General features: G+C 45.4%; 2 protein-coding genes across 2 annotated transcripts; one reads left to right on the plus strand and one right to left on the minus strand.

Moving 5' to 3' along the window:
* The first annotated feature begins 1,469 nt into the window (after positions 1-1,469).
* Positions 1,470-23,608, plus strand: LOC128310118 (uncharacterized). Its single transcript, XM_053046670.1, has 11 exons — positions 1,470-2,625; positions 6,893-7,828; positions 9,442-9,627; positions 10,216-10,386; positions 15,138-15,362; positions 15,506-15,712; positions 16,554-16,764; positions 16,865-16,997; positions 17,678-17,884; positions 17,955-18,241; positions 18,319-23,608. The coding sequence occupies exons 1-11, from the start codon at positions 1,470-1,472 to the stop codon at positions 20,324-20,326; spliced, it is 5,727 nt and encodes a 1,908-aa protein (XP_052902630.1). The 3' UTR covers positions 20,327-23,608.
* On the minus strand, positions 10,974-12,354 carry LOC128310119 (dynein axonemal assembly factor 4-like). Its single transcript, XM_053046671.1, has 2 exons — positions 11,389-12,354; positions 10,974-11,210 (listed from the first exon to the last, which is right to left on the minus strand). Exons 1-2 carry the CDS (start codon positions 12,352-12,354, stop codon positions 10,974-10,976), a joined length of 1,203 nt encoding a protein of 400 aa, XP_052902631.1.
* Positions 23,609-24,332: the final 724 nt, after the last annotated feature.

The following is a 24,332-nucleotide window of genomic DNA, read 5'->3' on the forward strand; positions in this document are numbered from 1 at the left end:
GTTCCCCCCGGGGGAGCTTTTTACCTTCCCTCGATTGTTGGCCGGCTGTTGTTGTTGTGGCGAGTGTTTTTGCGACAAACTCTAGCGCGCCGAGAAACATCCCAGTGGACGGCGCACAAAAACACTTCCCAGAACGCGGAACAGTAAAGGAAAACTTCTCTGGAGTTGGTACAATGGAACGCTGTTACAGATGGTTCTGGATGGTGCAACTGGAAAATGGTTTTTTTTCTCCCCCCGTTGAACGCGTTTGCGTGTGTTCCTCCGTTAAGTGATTGAACGCATGGCAAAGTTGTTTACTGCCAAAGAGATAAAATTGTTGAAAAGTGTCATTTTGCGGAAGTTTTGTTTGGTTTATTTTTGCATTTTATATGTGCCATGCATGAGTAAAGGTGAATCATCCGTGAAGACCTTAATGATCTTGCAGACAAAAAAAAATCGTTCTTATGACACTTGGTCCTCACAATCATTGGCATTTCCCGATCAAAACAATGGTATTAAAAAAGTTCTACAATGAATTTTTACCTTCGCCCCCCTTTTCGTGTGCTCGAAAATTATTCATTTTCCAGCAAACTTTTCCTCGCTATTGATGCACATCTTCACCGTTAAGGCGGATTACACTAGTCGTCCCATCTAGGACGACTGGCATCCTTACTTCATCCCATTATCCGTGCCCAGATCTTCATCACACGATAGCTCGTTAGGTATTCGATGGAGCGTGAAAGAACTACGGTCTTAACCGGAGGGGGTATTTTTACCCACGATGGGGCCTCCATTAGTACACCGTTTGGTGACAGTTGCTCGATGAAAATTACTTACGAGACGTCACGCGAGAAGTGCGAAAAGTGAATCCGACACACCGATGAAAGTGTTGTTGCACAGCGCAGAAGCGATTAGCCATTATCCGCTTTTGCGCTTACCCCGCGCTTTGGCTTCTTCGTCTGCATTGGTGTGGGACCATTCCTGGTGGTTTTAACAGCTTTTCGCGTGCAATAAAGTTCCCACAGCAATGGAATCGATTTCGATTAAATATACAATCGGACGAGTAATACATCAGTAATTGAACGGAGAAAGAAGTGAAGCTTATTTTTCATGATGCGAAGTGGAAAATGTATCTTTTAAACGTCGTAACGATAGAGTTAAGTAGAGAAAACTTGAGTTTTAAAATGAATTTTAATTTATATTTGAAATGCACTTGTACGAAAGTGCTACCAAAACATCGACTGACCTGTTTTTTTTTGTTTTCGTCTCATCCAACTTCCATAAAGCGATTGGGAATTAGTTCCACACTTTCTCGTTTTCTCTTCACGGTGCATGTGTCCCATTTTGCTAGTGTCCAACGCAGTCGAAACGCGTCTCGGTGATAAAGCTACGGGTTTTTTTTCTTATTTGTAATCCTTCATCATATTACAGCCGCAATCCTGTTCAGCAATTGAGTCACAGATAGAATAAAACCAAAAAAAGCAAACTAAATGGAGGACATACGCAGTGTAAACAGTGAAACAAGCGTTCGGCACGTTTTGGGCTGTGAGGGTTTTGACAGCGGTGAAACCAAAAACACAACGTTCTATCAGAACGCGAGCACCCGCAATGGGCCGACGGCCGACGGTTGTTACTTCAATGCCGTGTTCAACGATAGCAGTGAAGCGTACGTGGACGAGCAGGATTCCGTTTCATCCGTCGCAACAACAGGTTCCGATTCTGCTGCCGTCAACAATCCATCAACAATGGTACGGTTGACAGTGCCATCATCACCGGCAGCATCTACCGATGGATCGCAACACTTTCGTCGAAGCCACTCGGTGCGATCGTCCTTTAACTCGTTGCGTAGTTTGCGTACAAAGTTAAAACATAACACGGTCGCATCTTCGACTGGTGGTGGTGGTGGCCACGGTGCACGTACGGCTTACTGTCATCTACCAGCCGTCGGTGACCTGGCAAGATCTCCATCGGCCAGCATCACGAAGCGATCCGGCGGCCGGTCTAGCTCGAGCCTTCACTTTACACGATCCACCAGCGATGATATGCGGCGTAGCTTGCGACACAAGCTGCACAAACTCAAAATCACCTACAACGAGTTGCGCCGCCTACAGACCAAGGTCCTGCAGGACAAACGCACCCCGGACGACTCGTCCGAAGCAGCGGAATGTGCTACGCTACCGGAAAACATTCCCCCGAAAGCTGCCGCCCTGCTTATGGAAGGATTTTCCCGAGCGAACAGTGTTCAAAGTTCACTGAAAGTTCACCGACGACCACCAGAAGCCAACATCAACTCGCTCACTGCGGAGCGTTCCAGTGTGGTGCACGGTGAAGCCACAACCCATGCGTCCTGCCCGGTGGCCAATGCTCCTCCGGAGGCAACGGATCAGTTCACGAACTTAAAAGTGGTTCGAAAGCAACAGAAACAAGAACCAGAACACTCGTCCAAGTTGGCAGTAATCGGCGGGAAAACACCCCAGCGGGAGATGGAAAAGGTGACGTCCTTAGTCGAACTACCGAACCGACCGGTTGACCAGCAGTCGGCATCATCGCAAGGACATCCCCATCATCATCAGCAGCAGCAGCAACTTACCGTCACAAGGACAGCCACCATACGGAAAGGATCTGTGTGGGCGAACAATACAACCAGTAAGATTTGGAATCGGGGTGTTATCGGGGTTTTTGCGTCTCGCACACCGTGCGTCGTGCGGGGTTTGGGCTTTGGGAATCGGAACTGGGAAAGTTTTTCCCAAAAGCGCGCACTGCTTTGTTGCGGGCGTGGGATTGGGATTGGGGTGCAAACAACTATTCAAACATTCATTCAGCACAAGTGAAGGCTAAAGTTGCACACTCAGCGGCAAATTGCATCCGGATACCGGGTTCACCATTCGTGCTGTGGCGGCATATCTTGGCAAGGAGCCGTAGTTGCGACGGAGAGTTTCAAAAAGTTGGCACGTAGTTCTTTACGTACGGCGCTTTGGTAGAATTGACGTGGTCTATGACGAAGAAACTAGTGATGCCAAGGGTTGTGGAGGGCAACTGTTTGTTTAATTTCCAATTTTCATTGTGTCGTTTGCATTGTACATCATTCCTCCATTCCTTTCTGCTTTTGCCATATGATTTATTGTAACGCCATTTCATGCTTGATGCTGTGTCATCATACTGCTTCCATCCCTACAAGCTGCTGATCAAAGACACTGCCGGACAATCGGATCTTGCCCGGAAAGTATCGAATGAAAACAATTTGCCACGCTACACTTCGTTAGCACAAATCGAATCCTGTCTGTCGTCTGTCCTGATTACAAACTGGAACGAGTTATCGATATAATAACAAACACCATTATGTGCACACCAGAATCGAACTCCCGAAGTACGATAACAATTTCACCCTTGCACACTGGACCCAAGGTCACAATGACACTCCATATGGGGCGCCGTCTTGTATTACAGCTTCCGTTCGGCTCTCCTCCATACAAAGCTTACCCGAAGGGACGGAAATTGCGGAAAAGCCAACGGAAAATAAAAGGAAACTTTTGCAATGCTTAAGAATGCGACGAACAAAGTGATGATGCAATGCGAGTGTGATGGTGCACTACTGCACCGCTGGTCGTCCGTGGACCCGGAAGTCGTACCCTATCCCCTTCCCGTGCCATGAGGGGGGGAGCTTTGTGTGTGTGCTTTTTCCTCAATGGGGTTTCTATTTTTAGATTGGAAAAATGGTTCCCCTTCCGGTGCCTGCCTGCCTGCAGGACAAACGGCACCGTCATTGGGTCATCGTGTTGCCAGCTTTTCACACCGGAAGCTCCTCTTTAATAGGATCCGTTTGGTTCATTCATTTCGTTTCTCGGGAAAGTTCATTTTGCAAAAAAATAGAAAAGAAAGAAGTAAAAATGGTAATGGTAATTACCGTTACACCCGCTTATTAACAGCAGCCTGGGCTCGCTTTCAAGTGCGTTGAGATGGGAAGGGTGTTGCGCTGAAGAACTTTGCCTTTATTTGGCTGCACTTTCTTTCTGCACTCCAGCAAGATTGATTTAATTACGAGGAAAGCTTATTGATGAAAACTTATTGACAGTTCCTAATTGAATTGAAATACGAATGACGAATGCTAAATGAATTCGTTGTATGATCGATTGAAGAACATTTTGCCACCATTTTTGCAAAAAAATATTTATGAAATAATAATAAATGCAACGTAAAAAGATTCTCGTTTAAAGGCTTTTTACAAATTTGTTCTTGAATCGATGATAAGAAAGATAACATCAGGGGGTTAGTTTTAATGTTTTATCTGTTAAAATATAAGGTGAAATGGTAAAAATAATCCGATCCGTTAAAATGAGATCTACTGATCCGGAGAAAGCTGTGCATGGCAAAGCTTTGGCATCATTTTTGTATGGACACCAGAGAATAGTGAATGGAAGTTGATCCGATTCAAGCCTCTTGTAAAGCGGCATGATCCGATTCCAATTTTTTATTGCATTTTTAATTTACTAATATAAATACTTGGTACATTCGCAACTTATTGAAGATACGCAACTTCTTTTTAAATCATAAATTTCCATACTTCCGTAGTTCACTAGTCATGCAAAGTGAGGTTAAATTGCTCCTTTATATAAGACATGATAACAAAAATGTCAAAAAAGAAACATTAGTGAATTCTAATATCCACATCACACAGGAAGCAGAAATGCACATTTTAATCCAAACCTTGTAATGGGCTGCACTTGTTCACCACTAAGCCGCTTGGTTCAACACCGGCTTGCGCGCTGGAGTGCTTTCGTGCCCGGAGCTTTCGGGATCCGGATCAAACAGCTGATAAAGAGGGCGGATCACATCCATCGTCAGCTGTCGATTTGTCTTTCCATGGCGTTTTTTTTTTTTTGTTCATTTTCCAGTCGCGTGTGGCACGTTCAAAACCATTACTAACTTTATCTTACCGGTGACAGTGACAGGGCAGAGGGTGGAAAAACGCGGTTAAAAGGATGCAATTTATGGTTGCGACCGTTCCGTTCCGCCATCCCTCGATCAGGTAGTGAATGAAATGTGAGCAAAAACAGCATCCTTGTCTTCTCGCTTTCGAAAAGATGTTGCCATCTCTTCGATTCATCAAGTTGTTTTTTTTTTGTTTCGTTTGTTCATGGCAAAGGGCAAAGAAAAAAATACAATAAAAAAGCAGACGCGTGGAACCTTGCGCTTTCTCAGGCAAAGGACTTAGAAGAGGAAAGATGCGCCCAGCCGAATAGTGGTGGGACATCGCGTGGTGCGATAAAAATAGTAACGTTCAAACCGTGCTCTGCCGGTTGGTGTTCACTTTTTTGTGTCTGTGTGGCACACGAAGACGCAAGACGGTGGAAACCCACTTGGCCACTTTCTGTGGCAGTGTGAAGATATCTGGGATGGCAACGAAGCCCAGGACACCGTTTGCCAAGCCACGATACCGTTTTTCTAAGGTGTTTTGTTTCAATCTCCTTTGCTCCTTTTTTTTGCCATGCACTTCGTGAAGCTTCCGCTTTTCTTTGCTTTCCCTACTCGAGACACGGCAGCTTGTTGCAAAAGGACTGACGAGGTTCAAGCAGTATCCTTGCAGCACAAAAAGGGAGGGCTTCTAGCTGGGAGGCGGCAATGCTGGTATGGGCGGCGGTTATTCCATTAGCACAGCAACCAACCAGTGGGAGACGCAGTGGGTCCCACCTACAGGCGAAAGGATTGTTTCTTCTATCAACACACGAAGGTGCATAGAGAAATGCTGTAGGGTCGGACCGAGAGAAAGAGAGAGAGAGAGAGATAGAGAGAGAGAGAGAGAGAGAGAGAGAGAGAGAGAGAGAGAGAGAGAGAGAGAATACGCTTTAAAAATATTAAATTTCCTTCGTACGAAGGAATGAATTACAAAACCAACCACCATCACCACTGCACGTCCAGCGCCGTGAGGATTGGTCCTTTAAGGGTAAGGGCATCGGGCAAAGAAACCTTCAGCATCCAGCTCGCTAATGAATGACGATACATTAAGCTCCTTTTTGCTAGATGAAAGCCGTTCGCATCCATGTCGAGGAATGAATCGTCCAGCATAAGATGCATGTTCGGTGTGGCTCAAGTAGAACTGCACAGCTGTCCGAACAATAAATGCTTCAGATTAACACCATTCACCAACCGGGCTTGTCGTTCTGGTCGTTGCAGTAGCATCCACAGTCCTTAACGGTGCACCGAAACCAACCAAGTCTTGGACGGCCTGGATAGATCACGTCTCCCGGGCCGGATCAACTGGTCCATTCATTAGTGCGAAGGTGTTGGAAAACTGGTGAAAAGCACTGCGTGCCTTGTGTGCACATTAAACGATTCACCTATTTTACGCCTTCCCCGGTATCATACGCCGGATGGGAGACTCAGGACCTCCATCGTCCTCAGGACACACTGGGGAAGAAAGCTACGTGAGATATCGCTAAAAATAAATTGCGAGCAATTTACAACTATTTCAACTGCTTGTTTGCTAGCAATACGTGTTCTTGGCGGAAGCATTTTGATGCTGTCCTGTACTATGTAGATATGCATCCTTTTTTGCTCCATTTTTTTTGGGGTAATGTCATCTAGACACTTCGCATCTGGGACATCTGTTAGGGGAAAATTGGGACATTCATCGCACGCAATTAATGTATCCACATTTCAAGAGGAACCGTAGTGCTCATTTGTTTTTTGTTAAAGTTTTTTCTATTTTTTGTTAGTTCCTTTTTATCCCTCTCGATTTTAAGGTAACTTTGGTCTTCTTTGTTAGTTTTCTTTGGTTAATAGTATATCTTTCTTCTATAAGTTACATTTACTTGATTTCGTTTTATGTTTATTACATGTTTTGTTTTCTTGTTTTCTTTCTCGTTTTCGTTTCATTATCTGGTCTCGCCGCGTCCTGATGTTGCGTCCTGAACAGAAATCAACCTTCCGGAGTTGGTCACGAGGTCACTCTCAAACCTAGAGCTGCCAAGTTGTCGGGTGCCCTGTCCCAGCATTATACCCCGACCAGCAGAAGATTCAACATCCCCCGGACAGAAATCGGCCGACAGTTCCAGCTGTTCGCTCTCCACGATCGAAACGCAAACCGTTACCGCATCGGTTCAATCCCTGCCCATTACAATCGCCACCACCACCAGCGCGGTTTCGTTAACGTACGAAGATGAACTATCCCGAAGCCCGGGCCGAAGGAAACCCAAACACTCTCCGTTCGGTTCCCTGCTGGCTGTGGTCACCTCACCCGTACTGAACCGCATCTCGAGCGCCAGTTCGCCGAACCTTTCCAGCTGCTCGTCGTCCGCTTCCGGCAGCCGTATGGAGTATCTTCTGCCCCACCAGCAGCATCCACCGGGTGCGGGTGCTGGATCAGCAGCATCTCAGCAGTCCGTAATACTACCAAAGCACCGGCAACATTCGCCGAAGATTATTAAGAAAACGCGGCACCTTTCGACCAGTTCCGTTGAGGAGACGGATGCGGGTGAGCAGAAGAGTGGCAAAGGTCGTCACGCGGCTAGCAATGCCAATGCGGAAGCGGAACGGAACGCACGCAATGCGCAACACTTGCTGCTGCGATCGAATCGGCTCACCGTAAGCGATAATCATAATTTAAGCAACAGTGGTGGAAACAATGGCACTACAATCACCACCTATAGTACAACAAACTCGGTCGATGTGTTGGCAGTACATAATGCCAAAAGTGTGTCTCCGTTGCCATCGTACCAGCAGCAACAGCAGCAGCAGTCCGTAGCGGCCCCACCGTCCTACTGGAAGCAAAAGAAGCTTCCGACGAAGAAGCAGCACAAGCAGCTGCAGGCACAACTAGACAAGCTGACCCAAATTAACATTCATCTGCACGGTACGGGACCTCTTGTGGGCATTTGTTTGATTATAACAACCGGGCAAAACGAACGGAAGGGGATTAATTCTTTGTGCTTTTTGTCAGGAATACTACACGTGTAGGTGGGACAGGAAATTCATAGTTTGCGTGCTGGCATATTGCGTTCATAATTCAGTTCAATTTGTACATGATCGCTATCAAAACACTGTGTCGTGTCTATTAGGGGGGCTACTGTTTGCACTAACAATTAGGCGGTCCCTTACCCGTGTTAAAACTGCGCACAATATTTTGAAAGCTTTGGCACGTGCTACGCAAACATTAGTCTATTAATCAACCAGTATTAGTTGTGGACCTTTTCCCTCATTTTTTTTCGTTTTCGTACAAGTTGGGTTTATTGAATTTTATTGTCTGCAAAGGTAGACAGGCTTTAAAATCATATTTCTCATTAACTGAACTAACAAATCTAACCGTTTGCTCGTACATACAAAGACACGTCGTAATTTATGGATACAGCCGACCGAAAGCTCAATTACTCATCATGATTGCAGCGAAAGGACCTCACCATTGTTAGTCCATCATAAATCGGCTCAATTAAACAGTGCCAACCCACCCGGAAAGTGATAAACACGTTTGAATCGCATTCATTCATTAAACCGAACGATAACACGCGCCATCGAGTGTATCAATATGCGTAAGGTTTCATCACTTATGCATGCGCAATTATCGCGATTGCCTGCGGGCGGTGGTACCGGTAGCAGGACGTACATCATCGGGGACGGCTGAGAATTCGAGGCGCTCAGTTGCATAAATCATTATTCCACTGTCTAAACGAAATCTCGTGATACCGGCGGATGCGCCGTGTACATGATGATAAAACATGTGCCCAAATGAGACAGCTGTCATACTTGACACAGCAGGCCACGGTCATTTTAGCGCGTTTCCTGCGAGATTGGGATATACTTATGTACATGTTATTTTCAAAATATGAAATCGTCCGTGCTTCGCCAAAGGGACACCATTGCCAACAAATTTGGGTATTATGCGTGGGTGTCTGATAATGGCATGTATTGCCAAGCACTTTACCAATCAATGATTTCCGCAATGTTGCGGCGAACCACCGTGTGTCGCACGGTGGTTGTGGTTTTAAAATGACTCATCACTTTCATTCTTCTAAGTGCTGTGTACAATTCGTTGTTTGTAATGGATATGGTGAAAGTGCAATCATAACGAACTATGTTATGGCGGTGTATGAACAGATTGTATTGATACGCAATGAAAGTTCCTGCGCAACGAATTATTCGGTAATTTACATCATGTAACTAATTTGCTTTACATTTACAATTGAATGCCTATCCACACAACGGCTGTTACACGCATAATGGATGCTTTCATCCAGCTTCATTATACAGAACATGAATAATACATGAGTAAATTTAGAAACAAATTAACGGCATTGGAATGTTCAATCTCTTTAAGTGCGTTGAATTTGGAAATAGCATTCAAATTGCCATAGATTACGATAGAAACGGACCCGTATCATACGTATGCTAACCGTACTTACCAGAGCCAACGAATTAATGGAAAGCATCTCGTTTTAATGTATAATACTCACACTCACACACTCTTTGCAGCACTGTTCTCCGCCGTGGAACATGGCCACCTGGAAAAAGCACGCACCATCCTGGAAAGCACGGACGTGGACGTTAACAGCCTGAACAGCGACGGTCTCACACCGCTGGACGTCGCCGTGCTCAGCAATAATCGTTCGATGACTAAAATGCTGCTACAGCAGGGCGCCCTCGAGAATGCACATTCCGGTAGGTATCCGTTTCTTATCGAGCAAGTGTAAACTCCTATCCATATGGCAAGCACATGGTACTTTACCAAACTAAGCAGGACGACCTTCAAGGTTATCGCAGGAAAGAAACAATTTCCAACTTGCGTTTAGTGTATTTATTTTTAGTACTTAAACTCCAGACGATGACGCATGTTGGAACGTTATTGCGGCATTCGAGACGTTAGAAAGCGTCCTAGTTTGACACTTGGGTGGAAACTTGACTTTTAATTATTCTTTGTAATTAAAACCTACATCCCTCGAGACGTCGGCAAGTAAAACATGAGGGAAAAAAATGCTGCTCACTATCGCAACGCAACCGCATCCCGGCCCCATGCAACTACTTGGTCACGCATACCTAACGTGGACTAAAAATAGTCAATCCATCCTGCTGCTGTGTAGCGAAGACACATGTTGCTTAGGAGCGCGAATAAGATACACTTTTTTCGTCGATTGTCCTCTACGCGTACGCTACCGCTAAAGCTGCCAGTTAGATAATAACTACCACCCTCCCGCCCAACCTCAGTCGATGGCCATTTACTAACGAAATCATCCTGTCTCTTCCAATTAGTGCACGCGGCCAACAGCAACATGGGACTGCATCTGAACAATCTGCTTTGCGATGCCGAAGCGACCGTACACGAGCTGGGGAATTTTGATGGCAATCAGCCGGGCATGACCAGCAACGAACGAACCGGTTCCGGGGCCAACGCCGGGAAAACTACCTTCTCGAACATCATCGGTAAGTGTGGGAATGTGAATGGAGAAGATTATCCGGTAGTATATTAGGTACACTGTACACGCCCGAGGAAAGCGAGAAGCTGTGAGCAGAGACGATCGGGAGCGTTTGATGTCCATTATGAGGTTCACTGCGCTACAGATTTGAACGCAACTTCCAACTCAACTTAACCTTTGAGGTTGATAAGATTATGGCAGCAAGACGATCTTACGCGCTGGTTGTCCTTTTTGAAGTAACCTGATAAGCATTAAGGCGCAGTGAAACGTTTAGCGAATTTATCGTGTGCCACCACGAAAAAAATGGATCGTTTTTTCTTCTACTTAAGACTTGTCAGCCGCGTAGATACTTTTACGGGAGCAAGTAATTTAACGGTTTACAATTAAAAGAGACACTTCTTTGAAGTTGAGGTCGAAGCTCGGCGTTGTATTGGCGCATAACTGCTTTGATATTCGATACTGTTTTTTTAATCACGTGTTTACTTCTCCTTGGCGTAATTTCGTGGAGTAGAAAATGGGATCCACTCATTATAAAAGTCTCTCTTTGCTCTAAAACACCTTCCCTTATAACCTGCCTTATTACCTCTGCCGTGCTTAGTCATCCGATTCTGACTGTTCGTCCATGCATCGCCTCAAACGGTCCACCTCGATCCGCAGGCTTTGCTCCTCTGGATCGAGACGACTGGCGGCCACCATTTCGTCGTAGCCTTGCTGGAGGAATCCCAGCTTCACGAGTGCGGCAGCACGTCTAGCCAAGCACGATACCCGTGCCTTCCGATTCGCTTCGACCGGCGGTTGCAAAAGTTCCAACGCTGCCGAACAATCTTCTGCCTGTATGGGCGCGCATTAATACACACACACCCGGGAAGAGAAAGAAACATCGTTAGCCAAAAGAAAAATCCATCTTTTTGAAAGTTTATGCTCTATCGTGCATCCATTCTCCCAGCATTATTTCCCCCCCCCCCCCCCCCCCGTTGGGAGAAGGATTGGAAAGATCCCGGACACGTACACAGCGTTGATAATTCTCGAGCGCCAAGTGTGCAGCGGACCGGTTCAGGAACAGCGCATAGTAATCCTTGGTAAGCCGTATACCGGCACTGTACGCCGAAATGGCGGCAAGAAAGTTTTTCTGCTGGAAAAATGTATCGCCCCGCTGCTTTAACCACTCGGGATTTCTTTCGTCCGGTCGTAGGTCGTCATCGGCGAAGCCCACAGCACGGCGGGCGGCGGCCTGCTTGCGCGTCCATTCCTGTTCGGCCTGTTCCATCGATTCGCGCTTCGGAGTAATGAAAGTTCGTTCGCTGAACGTTACTTCGAGCGTACCGGAACAGCGCACTGCGGGCGGTGATGGATCAGGGACACACGGTTCAGCAGTGGAATGGAGTGTACTGGACGAACTCGAACGACTCGCCGGTTGATGTTTTGCGGGATCTGGACGGTACTCCTTTACCATCGCCAATTCCATTCGCTTCAGTTCGCGTTGCTTTGACTCCTCCAACAGCGTATCGATAGCGGACCGATCGTTCCGTTCCCGTTCGATCTGGCGATGTATTTCGTCCTTCTTTTTGCGATCCTTCTCCACTGCGCGCTGCTTCGACCGTTCTTCCAAGTGCTTTTGGTGTTGCGCTAGATAGTGTTCCTTTAGGGCTGTCCTTTCCGCCCGTGGTACATCCAGCTCGACCGCATCCCAACGTACCGTTGGGTTCTGCTTGACCAGCTCGAACACTACCTCATTCTCAAGGATACTACAGTGGCTGGCATCCGGATCGATTGAATCGCACAGAAACAATTCCCAGTAGTGGGGGGAACGCGATATTTTCAGGAACCGTTCCGTTGTGAAGATGTCATCCGGTTGAAAACGATTTCCGGCAAACGGCACGCGCAGTACAATGTCCGACGATTCACCCTCACCGTGAGGGTCATCGGAGGTGCTGAATCTCTGCTGCCAGGTGTAATTTTTCGGTGTCAGTGGCATGATGGTTTTCTGTAGCTGCTGGCAAAAGAAATCGGATACCTTAACAATGTCAAACTACGTTGACTGTTCCATCAACAGTGCAGTGCTAGTTGCTAGGACAACCTAACGAAAAGTTGATTATTTTATGCTGCCGTATCGAACACTTCCGTTAGGGCAAAGTTAACACCAGCAGCGACATCTAGATGTGAGTTTAAACAACATATTTAAAATTGTTGAAAGTTGTTCCAGTTGTTGGAAGAAACCACAGAACACCAAGTTAGTTAATAATTGTTCCTCTTACACGATGATGTGACAAACAGTAGGACTACGAAGGAAAATGAAGTTAAAAAATCCTGTTCTCTTGTTTTGGTGATGAAGTTGTTTTAAATTCCCAAACTGTCCTGCCTGGTGGCGAAGAAGTTTCGCTTACCAAAAATTGGAATTTACTTTGTCGGAACGGATGTTTCGTTCGAAGTTACGCGTTAAAAGCAACCTAAAAACGTTGTGCTGATTTGTTCTACCAAATCATTCTGGCGTTGGAGGGAGTACCAACTGAAAAGGCCTGGGGAATTTCAGCCCGTAGTGTAGTGCCCGAATTAACACGGAGCCCCTGGTGCTACACACGTCACCTGGCCGTGCTGAGTGGTTTTCGTTGCTTCCAGTACAGTTCGTCCAAAAGATTTTCCACCGTACAAACTGGACACCGTAACAGAACGGTACTATTCTTCCTGCTCTTCGTCTACTTGAACAGCATTTAGAAACTTTTGGCAACTTTGGCTGTGAACTCAGGAGAGGATAACACACTCCAAAAAAAAAAAAAAGTCGAGGCCAAATGTAATGAACTAAATAAGTTGTGTGCCACCGCCCACAGCAGGGACTTTGCGCCGGTGCTCAGCGTCCTGGAACGATGAGCAGTATAGTTTGTGAAGAACTTTGCAATTGCAATTCAAAGGAGGAAGGAGGTTTACATTCAAAGTTAAAACGGACCATCTTTTTGGGGAGGGAGAAGTTCGGTGCAAAAGTGTGGTCCAAACAACAACCTGGTTTTCGGTCTGACTTTTCGAGTGCTGTTTTAATTTGGCCGTTTATAATGCTCTTTTGTTGTTGTGAGATTGAGTTGAAAGTTTCATAAATTGTACCACCAGTCTCACACTCCCTAACGGCGTACCGTGTCAGTGTCGGTTCTGGTTGATACAGGAGTTGTGTTTCTTGGTTCTGGTTGATGTATTACACCACCGCACCCCATGTTAGTTGTTATGGCAATACATGACGTGCGCGACAGCGCGGCGGAAGTACTATTGTCACATTGCAGTAATATTCCGGCCCGTTATGGTAAGCAATCATTCGAAGAATTGGTCATCTGATGTGCAATTTGACACGTAATCGAATAGCCAGTGGCGTAGTTTGGTTGTGTAATGAGCTTATAGCATATGTGCATATAATCCATCTCGAGTTCCATGCTAGAGCTGCTTTAATAAACTTCCACTGACCACGGGAGCTTACGTACGGCAGAGAGTTCTTGATAAAGTTTTACTTTATTGGATTGTTCGTAACGTAGAAGTATCTCCACAATGCGTTCCAGAGGTCCTTGAAGTTTTTTTCTTGCACATCAGACAAACCGATCGGAGCGGCCCGGTGGCATGATGGTAGCGGAGCCTGTCTTCACACGAACGGACCGGACCAAATCCCATCCGGACCAATCCCCCGTAGCAAGGACTGACTATCCGGCTACGTGGTAAAATAAGTCGATACGGCCAGGCCGTTCTAACGAAACAAAAAAAAAACACAAAAAAAGAAAAACCGATCTGTTCCGATGCAATTATTTGCATTTGCAATTGACATTTGATTTCAATTGTTGCAGGGTATAATTGTTATTTAGCTACATCATTTGTGCTAGAATCATCTACTTTATTTAAACCATTTTGTTTTATATTTTACTTTCAAAAACTATTAAATAAAATATCAATAAACCCATCTATTTTGGCATGGAATCTAGAGAAAAGTGGAGTTTCTTTCTTTTCCTTGCCAATGATTACATCATAACACAAAACAAATCTTTGAACAGAAATCTTTCCTCCACGCAAGGGATTTTATTGCATAAAATATGCATCAAGCAGATCAGTTCCACGTTGTGTTCGATTGCCACCAGCAGCTGGCGAATGCCATTTGCGTTGTTCCTTTTAAATGCGCGAATAATCACATTACGGTGGGAAAATCTATCTCACCACCATCCGTTGCCAGTGCTATTGTATGCCGATGGTGTATGCCCCAAGAGAAAACGCACAGCAGCACAACGGGGTAAACGGTAACTCAATGCGCTTTTGGTGTGCAGTGTCGGATCAGTTCCGTTGCGAAACCGGACCGATATTCTGTGATTAAAAACCTGCGCAACTTCTGCCTTACCAGGGCAAAGAAAAGGATGTTTGGCGAACCGATGAGAAATGGAATGTGTCTTCGAAAGCGCGCCCTGGTGCAACTTGCACTTGGTTCCGTTCGCCTTGTAGGAGCTTCCCTGATCGGGTTATTGTTATCAGAAAGCTGAAGAGAAATGCGATACGATTAAAACGTATTTGAATGTCAGCTGCACGAGAAAGAGAATTTTACATTTGAAAAAAGCCTTATTAATATTGTCCTAATGGGTCTTATTGACGTAATAATTTGTTTACAATGCTTTTGTGGTACTACTATTCATACATTTTATCAGACATTAGAGATATCAAACATTTCTTTGTCGCACCTTTTACCGTATTTTCTTTAAGTCAATGCACTCAAGACTTTCACCTTTTCCTTTATCGTAATTTCAGGCAGCAGCGGTCCCTCGGTTACAAGCTGTACGGGCAGCGAAATCGACAAGCAGGTGGGGCTGTGGGAACGCCGAGTAAAGGGACTTCGGCGGATGATACTCGGCTGGGAGCAAACGAAACCGCCCGATGTACCGAATCGCATCGACATCGACGTGACCGGTTGCAGTGCAGTTAGCTTGCGGTTGTACGAACCGCTGGAAGGTGCCATAACTACCAAATTCAAAGGTGTGTTAAATGGGATAGTAAAAAACCTCACTCCGGTGCGGGGTACGATGGCGATGCACGTTGCATACTGATACTAATAATCACGATATAAAACACACTTATTTTCTCATTTCTGCTCTTCTGCGCTCGTCGATGGTTTGCAGTGCAATGGTCATCCCGTTCGGACTTTAGCAACGTTGTGGGTGAACGTGAAATCAGCGAATGGTGCAGCTTCCATGGGTGCATGGGTGCGGTCTGCAATCTGAGCGAGTTGATCCAGGGCCGACGATACTTCTTCCGTGCGTGTGCCGGCAACGTGAAGGGCTGGGGACCGTACAAACTATCCGTCCCGAACTGTGTTGTGCCGTCGAGTAAGAAAACAGGATTATTTGCTATGTTAAGAAAAACTGCTACTGAAAAGCTACTGACGATGTACTTTGCGTGCCAGGGCCATTTTTGAAACCAAACTTTGCACATTCCAGTGTTGCTAGTGGTCCTATCAATGGGTTAAAGCTTCTGCTGTGATTGAAAGTAACTCTAACAACCATAGCGAATAATTACCCGAGTCGGATGGGTAAATATAAATGTGCGCCTGCTCAACTCAATGTACTCAATTAAAGAACGCACATTTATCGTACTTCCAAATCTCCCAACAATACCACAGGGTGACTAGTTGTGGTTCATAATAATTATCTTTTTCGGTCCAACAGCGCACAAAGTTCACGTTAGTATCGCTCCCAACCACACTAATGCGTAGTGTGTTTGCCTATTTTTCTCTCACTGGCACCTCCATGGGTACCGGTGTCCATTTCCCGTGGGGCAAATGAATCGTCCGTGTACGGTCGGTAGTTCTTTAGCCAATGTGTTCGTACATACGTACACCTTTCAGTTCGATGGAATCCTTAACGCGTAGGATGATATCGACCCTCCCCAACTGGTCATTATGCCGATGCCGATGGTTTCGTGCGAGATGCACGAAAGTGGTGTGGCAACATTACTACCAGGCCATTGGATGTACTAAAAGTGTGGCCACATAGGAGACCCACGGGAAAATGAAAGTGTAACGAGCGATGCGTTGCGCTTCCCGCTTGTAGTTGTACACGCAAACGCTCGAGGCAAGGTGCTGCACTGTAAATTGCCTGTAGCGTACCCTTGTGGCCATAATTCTTTCGCCCCTCACTTTGGCACTGTTCCCAAATTTCCTCTCCGCAGGCTGGCGTGACGTGGAGGGACGAGACAATCGATTCGCCGGCAAGCAGCGCAATCTGGACGAGCTGTTTAACGCGGTCCGGCTGGCACGGCCGGACGATGCATCCGAGATCGCGCTGGACGGTGGACAGCAGCAGAAGCGTGCGACGAAAAAGAAAACCACCATTAAGCAGCTGTTTTCGGCAGCGTCCAAATTTCAGAAGAATCTCAAACGGTAAGTTCATTTTCCCGTTGTCTCTCTCTCTCTCTTTCTCTCATGGCTGAGATTGGACATCGAATCGTTTCAAATTTACTCTTCACCGCACTCCTTGCAGGGGGATCTACTTAGCCTGCGTCCTGTACCATGAGGATAAGCTATTGCTCACCAACGAAGACTTCGTTCCGGTAATTGAGATTGATGAAACTTTCACCAGCAATCTGCACACGGATTTCTACTGGCTGATGAAGGTGAGGCAAAGCGTTGACGTGTAAACCCGGCGAAAGACCCAGCGGAATGAGTTAAATCAGTAAAAATTACGAAACCGTCCAAACCGGTACTTTCGAGCACTCCCCGAGCGGCTGACATTTCAAGCGGCCCAAGACTGTAGCCTAGAGTGGTGCAATTTTATTTATTCATGCCATTTTGTTGTGGTGCTGTTAGTGCTTTCCCTACAGTGGAGCAATATTTATGTCCGGTTACCGTTTTTCTCCCGAGGTTTTCAATTTCCCACGGCACGTGCATGTTTGGACAATTTGATAAAACCTTTATGGTAACAGCCATCCTTGCCTATCCTTTGTAAGCGAAGAGCGTTTCATTGCATTGCGGTCGTGAAAAGCAAGGAAAAATTGTTATTGACATGTGCGTGCGCTGGACATGGTTCAATTTGGTTTTTGTGACAATGACAGTCAATCTCAATGAGCGTGTTTCCTAATGCTCTCTTAACACATAAAAAATATAACGCATCTCTCGGTCTAATCGTGTCGTGCTAAGTGTTTGGTTTAAAATTGCACAATTCATGGGATTTTATAAGATGTACTTTGGCTGCGGAATCTAATAACACTCTAGATATTTTATATGTCTTCTTAACTGTAAAACAGAAAAAAAACTACCCAGTTCAATATAAACATACTACTTTATCTGCTGCTAGGTTGCCTGTACATGGGACGACGTGAAGTTGCTACGAATGGACATGGAACGGAATGCATCGTCGGCAATACACTTCCGCACAAAACTGTTATCAGCCGCATGTCAGATGCAGTCAGCGCTATCGATTACCGACCTGGGACAATTGTTCTACCGCCCTTTACGAGATGTCCATGGTACGGTGGTACTATCCTGTGTAAACTGCATTAAGGTCAGTAATCCGGAACTAAAAACTTTCTCTGGAATGTACTAACTAATATCCCTGACTCTTTGCCGTACAGAGTCCTAAAGCGGTATCGGTGCTCAACTCCCGGTGGATACCGTTGAATAAAATCCACAAAAAGCTCGCGCTCTCGACGGAGGACAGCAGTATCAACGAAATTCTAATGAACTCCATCCAGGAACAGATCAACTACCATCAGGTCTCGAACATACGTCTTTCGAGGGGCCTGTACGTTGGCTATCTCAAGATGCAAAGCTCAGTGGACGTCATACAGGTAGTGGTACCGGTAAAGGCACCAAATGTTCTTCCGCACTGTAAAATTCGTGACAATCCTCATATATCGGCGTAAGTATAAGATCATGCTAAAGATAGCATGCTAACCTCTGAATTAAACCTATCTATTGTTACTGTCCCCCTTTTAGCGAGGAATGGGAATTGATCAAACAGCACAAACCCTCTAGCATTTTGGAATTTCGACCGAAACATCAAGGCCCTACCGAGGTTCAGCTACACTTTCTCGAAATGCTCACGAAAGCCGTCCACAATCTGTTTCAGTACATGGACATACCGGTGGATGTGGCCGTCGCCCATCGGTTGTACGACGTGGAAGTGATCGAGCTGAATGCGGACGTAAGCTTCTTGATCATTTGCCCACCGGCCGAAAGTAGCTGTGCCGTTCCAGGGCAGAAGGAAAGTTTGCTGCAACGCGGTGATCTATTCTCCATGCCCATACAAGCGTTTGAGATGATACATCTGAAAACGTACCAGAGTAACATTATACAGAAGTATTCCCGATTGTCCTGCATTCTTGAGCTGGACACGATGCTTGCGAACCATCTACATCGAGAGGCATTCAGTAGTTCGGAGCTGCAGAAGGCCAAAGATCGATTGGCGAAGCTGCAAGAGCTATCGGGTGGATTGAACACTATCTGGAAGGGTGTCCGGTGGCTGATGGACGTGATCGGATATGCACGCGATCGAGCCAATATGCCCGAGCTAAATATGAAACAAATACTGGACTACAAGACTACCTACTTCGGTAAGCTACCCAAAAATGGTGATAAGAAAAAGGGTGCCAGTGAAAGTCAACTGCTTCATCCACCTGGCACAGCACCGGGTGCGAACAGCTTTCACAAGAGCAGTCCGGGCAGAGGGTCATGGCCCGGTCCGGCTGTAGAAAATACGCTCGGTCACAATGGTCTGCTCGATGCGGAACACTCCAAATCCGAACAACTGCTGAAGTACAACAGTGTACGGTTTCTGAACGTTAGTCAGGCAGGTTCGCGGAAGAACAGCGCGGACTCGAATTCGGTCGCGACGCATAGCAGCTATTATTCGGTGACGGGTGTAGAACCGGAAAAGGAGTTTGTGGTGGTGCCCCGATTACCTCCATCACGATCGGAGGATACGCTGAACAGTTCCCATCACCATGGAGGCGATGGAAAGCATGCCAGTTCCGGTGGAAACGCTGGAATGGGCGCAGGCAGTAAAAAACGACCACCTACCATTTACTCCAGCTACTCAGCTACATCCAGTCCTTTACTGAACGTCCGCTCACCTTTTCTAGTGCCGATGGTACCAACCACTAGTCCGGGAAATCTAGTTACTAAAGTGTCGCTTCCCGTAGAAGATATTGAAAATTCCACCAAACAACCGACTACAGCTGGTGCAGCACAGCAGGCTTCACTAACCACTGCCGCAGGTGCCGTACCGTTTAAACTGCTGGCAAAAAAATCCCGTGATCAGGCGTTAAAGGCGATCAACTTTATTGAACGAGAGCAACAGCAGGAAATGGAAATATTCGAGGAGACTAAACCCATCCTAACAACAACGTACCTTAAGCCAACGCTTGCAGCTTTGCAAAATGAAGCGAAATCTTACCAACAGCAGGATGCGGCAGAACCGCGTGAAGCGTTAACGGTTGCAGCGCAAGAGCCGCCCACTCCCAACTCCGTTGCTATCACCGTAGAACAGACGTTACCACCGGCGACTAGTACCGGCGAAACATCAGAACCAAGCGTATCGGAACCGACGACAGAGGTGGCGACAGGAGGAACCTCTACCACCGTCTCCAACGCCACCAGTATCCTACAAGTGTATGCAGCCTACGAAACGGGTTTACCGAGTGGTACTTCACTGAAGCTTCGCGTTACACCCAAAACGAGCGCGCGTGAAGTGATCGATCTGGTCGTGAAACAGCTCAACATGGCAGTAGTGCTAAAAGGGCGCGAAGGTCCCATCTACACACCGGAGCGGTTGGACAACTTTTGTTTGGTGGCCGTGATAGGCGCACGGGAACGATGCCTGCGTGACGATTTTCGACCGCTGCAGCTTCAGAATCCATGGTGCAAGGGCCGGCTTTACGTGCGCCAAAAGCATGATCTGTTGGCCGCAATCGAACATTCCAATCGGGATACGGCGGACATTTAATTTTACGGCAGTGCAGTGCGTGATATAAGCACAACACAACAACACATAACCGGCAGCGTGATTGCCTAGCATTGGTTGAGAACGTCATGCGAAGGGAACGATGTGATAGTGCGATCAGCAGACGATTGACAAACCCGTTTTCCGAATTTCCGATTCGTAGTTGTTGTTTCAAATTTTGTTATGCGCTATCCGCGGTAGTTTAGTCACAACACAAGTAGCGCGCGTGTGCCGACTTGTTTGTAAATTATAATTGCACAGTTCTGTACATTTTGTAAAACTTACCTATTATTAATAGCGACCATGTGAGTTTTAAGTAGGAAAAGAGTATCTTACGCGCAAGAGGCGAAGCTAAACCCCTAGCATTGAGCGAACAAAAGGTGACGATCGTTTTGGTGATTTTACTAACCACGACGAGCATGTGTAGCAAGTGAAAATAATGTAGATCAGACTATAGAGGATTGTAGCCATAAGAATGGGCACCGGGTTTGAAGATTTGGGAGGAAAAATCAAATCGTAAGAAGTAGAATGTTTCATCTTTAGCGTGGAACTATCATTTTCATTATCAGATATTGAACATTTGGTGGGAAGCTGTTATAAAAAAACCATACCAAAAACCGTTAATGAACGAGAATTGCCGATCTCTGGGGAAGAGCGATGTATAATCGCGCTTTTTAAAACGCCTCCAACCTTTAGATGCGTCTTTGTAGGGAAATTCAACTATAGAACAGTTCAATGATAGACCGTGTCACGAAAATCACTGGAAAGGAATTATTACGCCTATAATTTAATTCGTGGCAATTTTAGTAAACATAACGTTACGAAACATGTGTGACATTTTTCAACAAACTCTCAAGGATGTATAATCTGGAATGGGACTATCTCATACTTTATTTTGCCAGTCACACATCTTAATTCGCCTTACAAGAGATTTGTTTCTATTCGAACACGATGTAAAAGTTGTTAACTAAAAAAAAAATAGTTTAGTTTTTTTATGTGCCCTCAAACGCTTGCCACGAGTTAAGTTATAGGCCCACCAGGTACATCAATTTTTACGTGTTCTAACGCAGGGGTATGATCCGTACTTCGGAAACACACAAACTCAAATCAATTACTCTCAATGGCAGATGATAGATGTTTTTCTTTTATTTTATCCTTTTTATATGGAAAGAGCGCAGCTTAGCGAACGGATGTAATTTAGACTAGAGTATATTAGTGAAATGAAATTAGTCAGGTCGCAAGTATACATTGAGCAAGTAAACTAAAGCCAGTGAATTAAGTGGAAGAAAACCATCCTATTTTCATGCGTATATGTTAGAGTGCAATTGAAACAGCCAAGTAGCAAAACAGCAAAACAACGGAGAGGATTGATTTTTCAAATACAAGAGTTTATCGATCTCACACATTCTAAATCAGTATGCGCAATAGAACAATTGGAAATAAGGAATTTAAGCACCACAGATGAAGGAACCAAACCCCTTACCATATTTATCCCTTACCAATAGTATCGAGCTTAGTGTATTTAACCACCAACAGGAAAGTCGAATAGCTGAAGATCACACACACCAAACTTGGATATCATACATTTGGGCAACAACCGAAAAGATGGTCCCTGTTTTAGCAGAAATAACTTCGGGCAACAACTTTGAAGTTGTCCGAAACTTTACCTATCATCACTTAGAAAGAGGCACCGAGAGCAACATGCAATTGCCTGTCGGTACACTGTCTCGGTCACTCTGTCCATGCGAAGAATGTGTGTAACATTCATAGCTCTAGCATTCACCATAATCCTCCTCTGACGGAAGACAGCTCCAAAAGGTGTGCAATGGCCTTTCGACTGTTTTCACGTCATTAAGATGGTGAGCAGACCATCCGGACTTCAAAGTCGTTTTCGGTCTGTAGCAGTGACAAAGGAGACATGGTGTAGGTCCAGACTGATGAGATGGTTTGATGGCGTGGATGATGCCGTTCCTCAGACGACGATCCAACGGCATTTCAACCGTTACACTAGATAGACCAATTGAAACAACGATCGATAGAGAACACAACCATTCACCATTGCAATAGCAACAAGGAATGCTCCAACGACCAGCTTTGACTTTCTGAAATAGCACCAAATTACATCGACTTCGTACAATTTTTAATCCTAGCTCATCAACCAATCGTTTATAGCAAACAATAGAAACGATCTTTTAGTGATATTTAGAGCAAATTTTGACTACAAGTGCACCTGGTGGATTGATACGACTAGTAGAACGGGTATGAGAATCAATCCACTAGCTCCCTTTTACAATACACCAATACCGTGCGAAGCGAAGTGCGTAGTGTAGTACAGTAAATATATACGAAAATTTGATATGAATGTTGGTTGTTGAATTTCGGCACGTTTTATTTTTTCTTCCAAGAAGATCAAAAAGAGAACAAAACCGAGCTAATATCGAAAAACTTGAATCGATCCTGACACGTGGTGTGATATAGGGATGTAGATCCGATTGGACGGCGTAGAAACCGTAAAAGGTGCTTTGGGCATTCCCCGTACGTTACAACAATTAGCAGCAGCAGCAGGGTAGGGTTTTTAGAATGCAAATTGTACCTAGCAGCAATCCCGTATGATGGAGACCACTCACCTGCATCCGTGAGCGAGTTCCAGCAAAGCCCACATGCAAAGGTAAAGATGTGTGGTACAGCGTCAAAGCAAACGTAAAAAAAAAAACATAGTGCTAACGAGAACATTAACTAATCATATGTGGTGTTATTTAGTGTGAGCGAAGAACCAGAAACAATAGAAACATATTAGACAACTAGCGATAAATGATGCAAATTGGCGAAACTAAAAGAGGGTGCGATTCGCTGGATATTGCCCAGATGAGTTAGGGAATGGTAACGATTTATCACGAACTACCCACCCAACGCACTACGTGATCCAGCCGCACGGCCCGGAGCATTAAGCTGGATGTTGTGGCTGTGTGTTGGACAAGCAAACGAGCAGCCCAAACAGATGACGGCATGCATGGTTTATTAGTGTGTAATTATGTGTGAAAATGGAAGCATAACAAAGGCGTACGAAAAAGAAAACAGAAAACCTGTGCAAACAAAGAAAGTACACCATTGTCGGGGAGCTAAGAGAAATGCACCAGAAGATTCTATCCATGTTGATCATACCTGAAGCTGTGTTGAGAAGTTTTCATTTGAAGAAGATCATGATGACACTCAGTGGAGGATCAATCCCCTTGGAGGCCCAGGGCGGAATTATAGTTGGGGCCTCTAATTTTAAAAACGATGAAGGAGAGGGCATTGAGGCCCTTGAAATGATCTGCAGCCACATTTGTCCAATTTTCCTATGATAGTCCCGGTGCAAGAATCGGTTCCTGTCGCGCGTCGATCGATCGATCCACAAAACATCTTTCGTACGGATTGTCCTTGGACCATCATTGCGGGCGGATTCTTCAGCTCGCTCAAACTTTCCGCCGGCCGATACGAAATTCCATACAAACCATACATACTTTGTTGTAAAGGCAAGAGTGTAATAAAAAACGAACAAACAAACAAATGAAACACAACTGAAAATACTAACAGCAATGCAAATTAATTATTGTCTTTCGACTCTTAAATTCGCGATTTTCGTTTCGCAACAAGCACCATCCGAAAGTATTTTTATTGATAAAATAAAACGTAAGTATAATGGGGGTGTATTATTTGATAAACGTGGTTATTTTTGAACATTCTGATTTTAAAAACTCTATCGCACCATGTCGATCGTTCCACGCACATTATTTTCGTTTCTTGCGCATGCGTTTAAATCTCCACCAGTCGATGAAAAAATGCGTAAAAACTTGCCGTCGGCCGGTACGAAACTCCATACAAAACCAGCCGTTTTCAGATTTTCGACACCAAGAGAGCATCCAAAATAGGAGTTAACATGTATGTCCCTGCAGCGTGCATATAGCTGAACCGCTCACGCGGGTTAACATTGCGCGTGAGAGAGGAGTTTTCCCTACGTTGGATATTA

Source organism: Anopheles moucheti, chromosome 2 (assembly GCF_943734755.1).
Source record: "Anopheles moucheti chromosome 2, idAnoMoucSN_F20_07, whole genome shotgun sequence".
Taxonomy (NCBI): domain Eukaryota; kingdom Metazoa; phylum Arthropoda; class Insecta; order Diptera; family Culicidae; genus Anopheles; species Anopheles moucheti.

What these genes read in the sequence shown, in the direction of transcription:
- LOC128310118 (XM_053046670.1), top strand. Translation starts at nt 1,470, where the DNA reads ATGGAGGACATACGCAGTGTAAACAGTGAAACAAGCGTTCGGCACGTT. An exon ending in GTGGGCGAACAATACAACCA is followed by an intron (nt 2,626 to 6,892) that starts GTAAGATTTGGA and finishes CGTCCTGAACAG; the next exon opens with AAATCAACCTTCCGGAGTTG. An exon ending in TACCTTCTCGAACATCATCG is followed by an intron (nt 10,387 to 15,137) that starts GTAAGTGTGGGA and finishes TCGTAATTTCAG; the next exon opens with GCAGCAGCGGTCCCTCGGTT.
- LOC128310119 (XM_053046671.1), bottom strand. Translation starts at nt 12,354, where the DNA reads ATGCCACTGACACCGAAAAATTACACCTGGCAGCAGAGATTCAGCACC. An exon ending in TCGAGAATTATCAACGCTGT is followed by an intron (nt 11,211 to 11,388) that starts GTACGTGTCCGG and finishes GCGCCCATACAG; the next exon opens with GCAGAAGATTGTTCGGCAGC.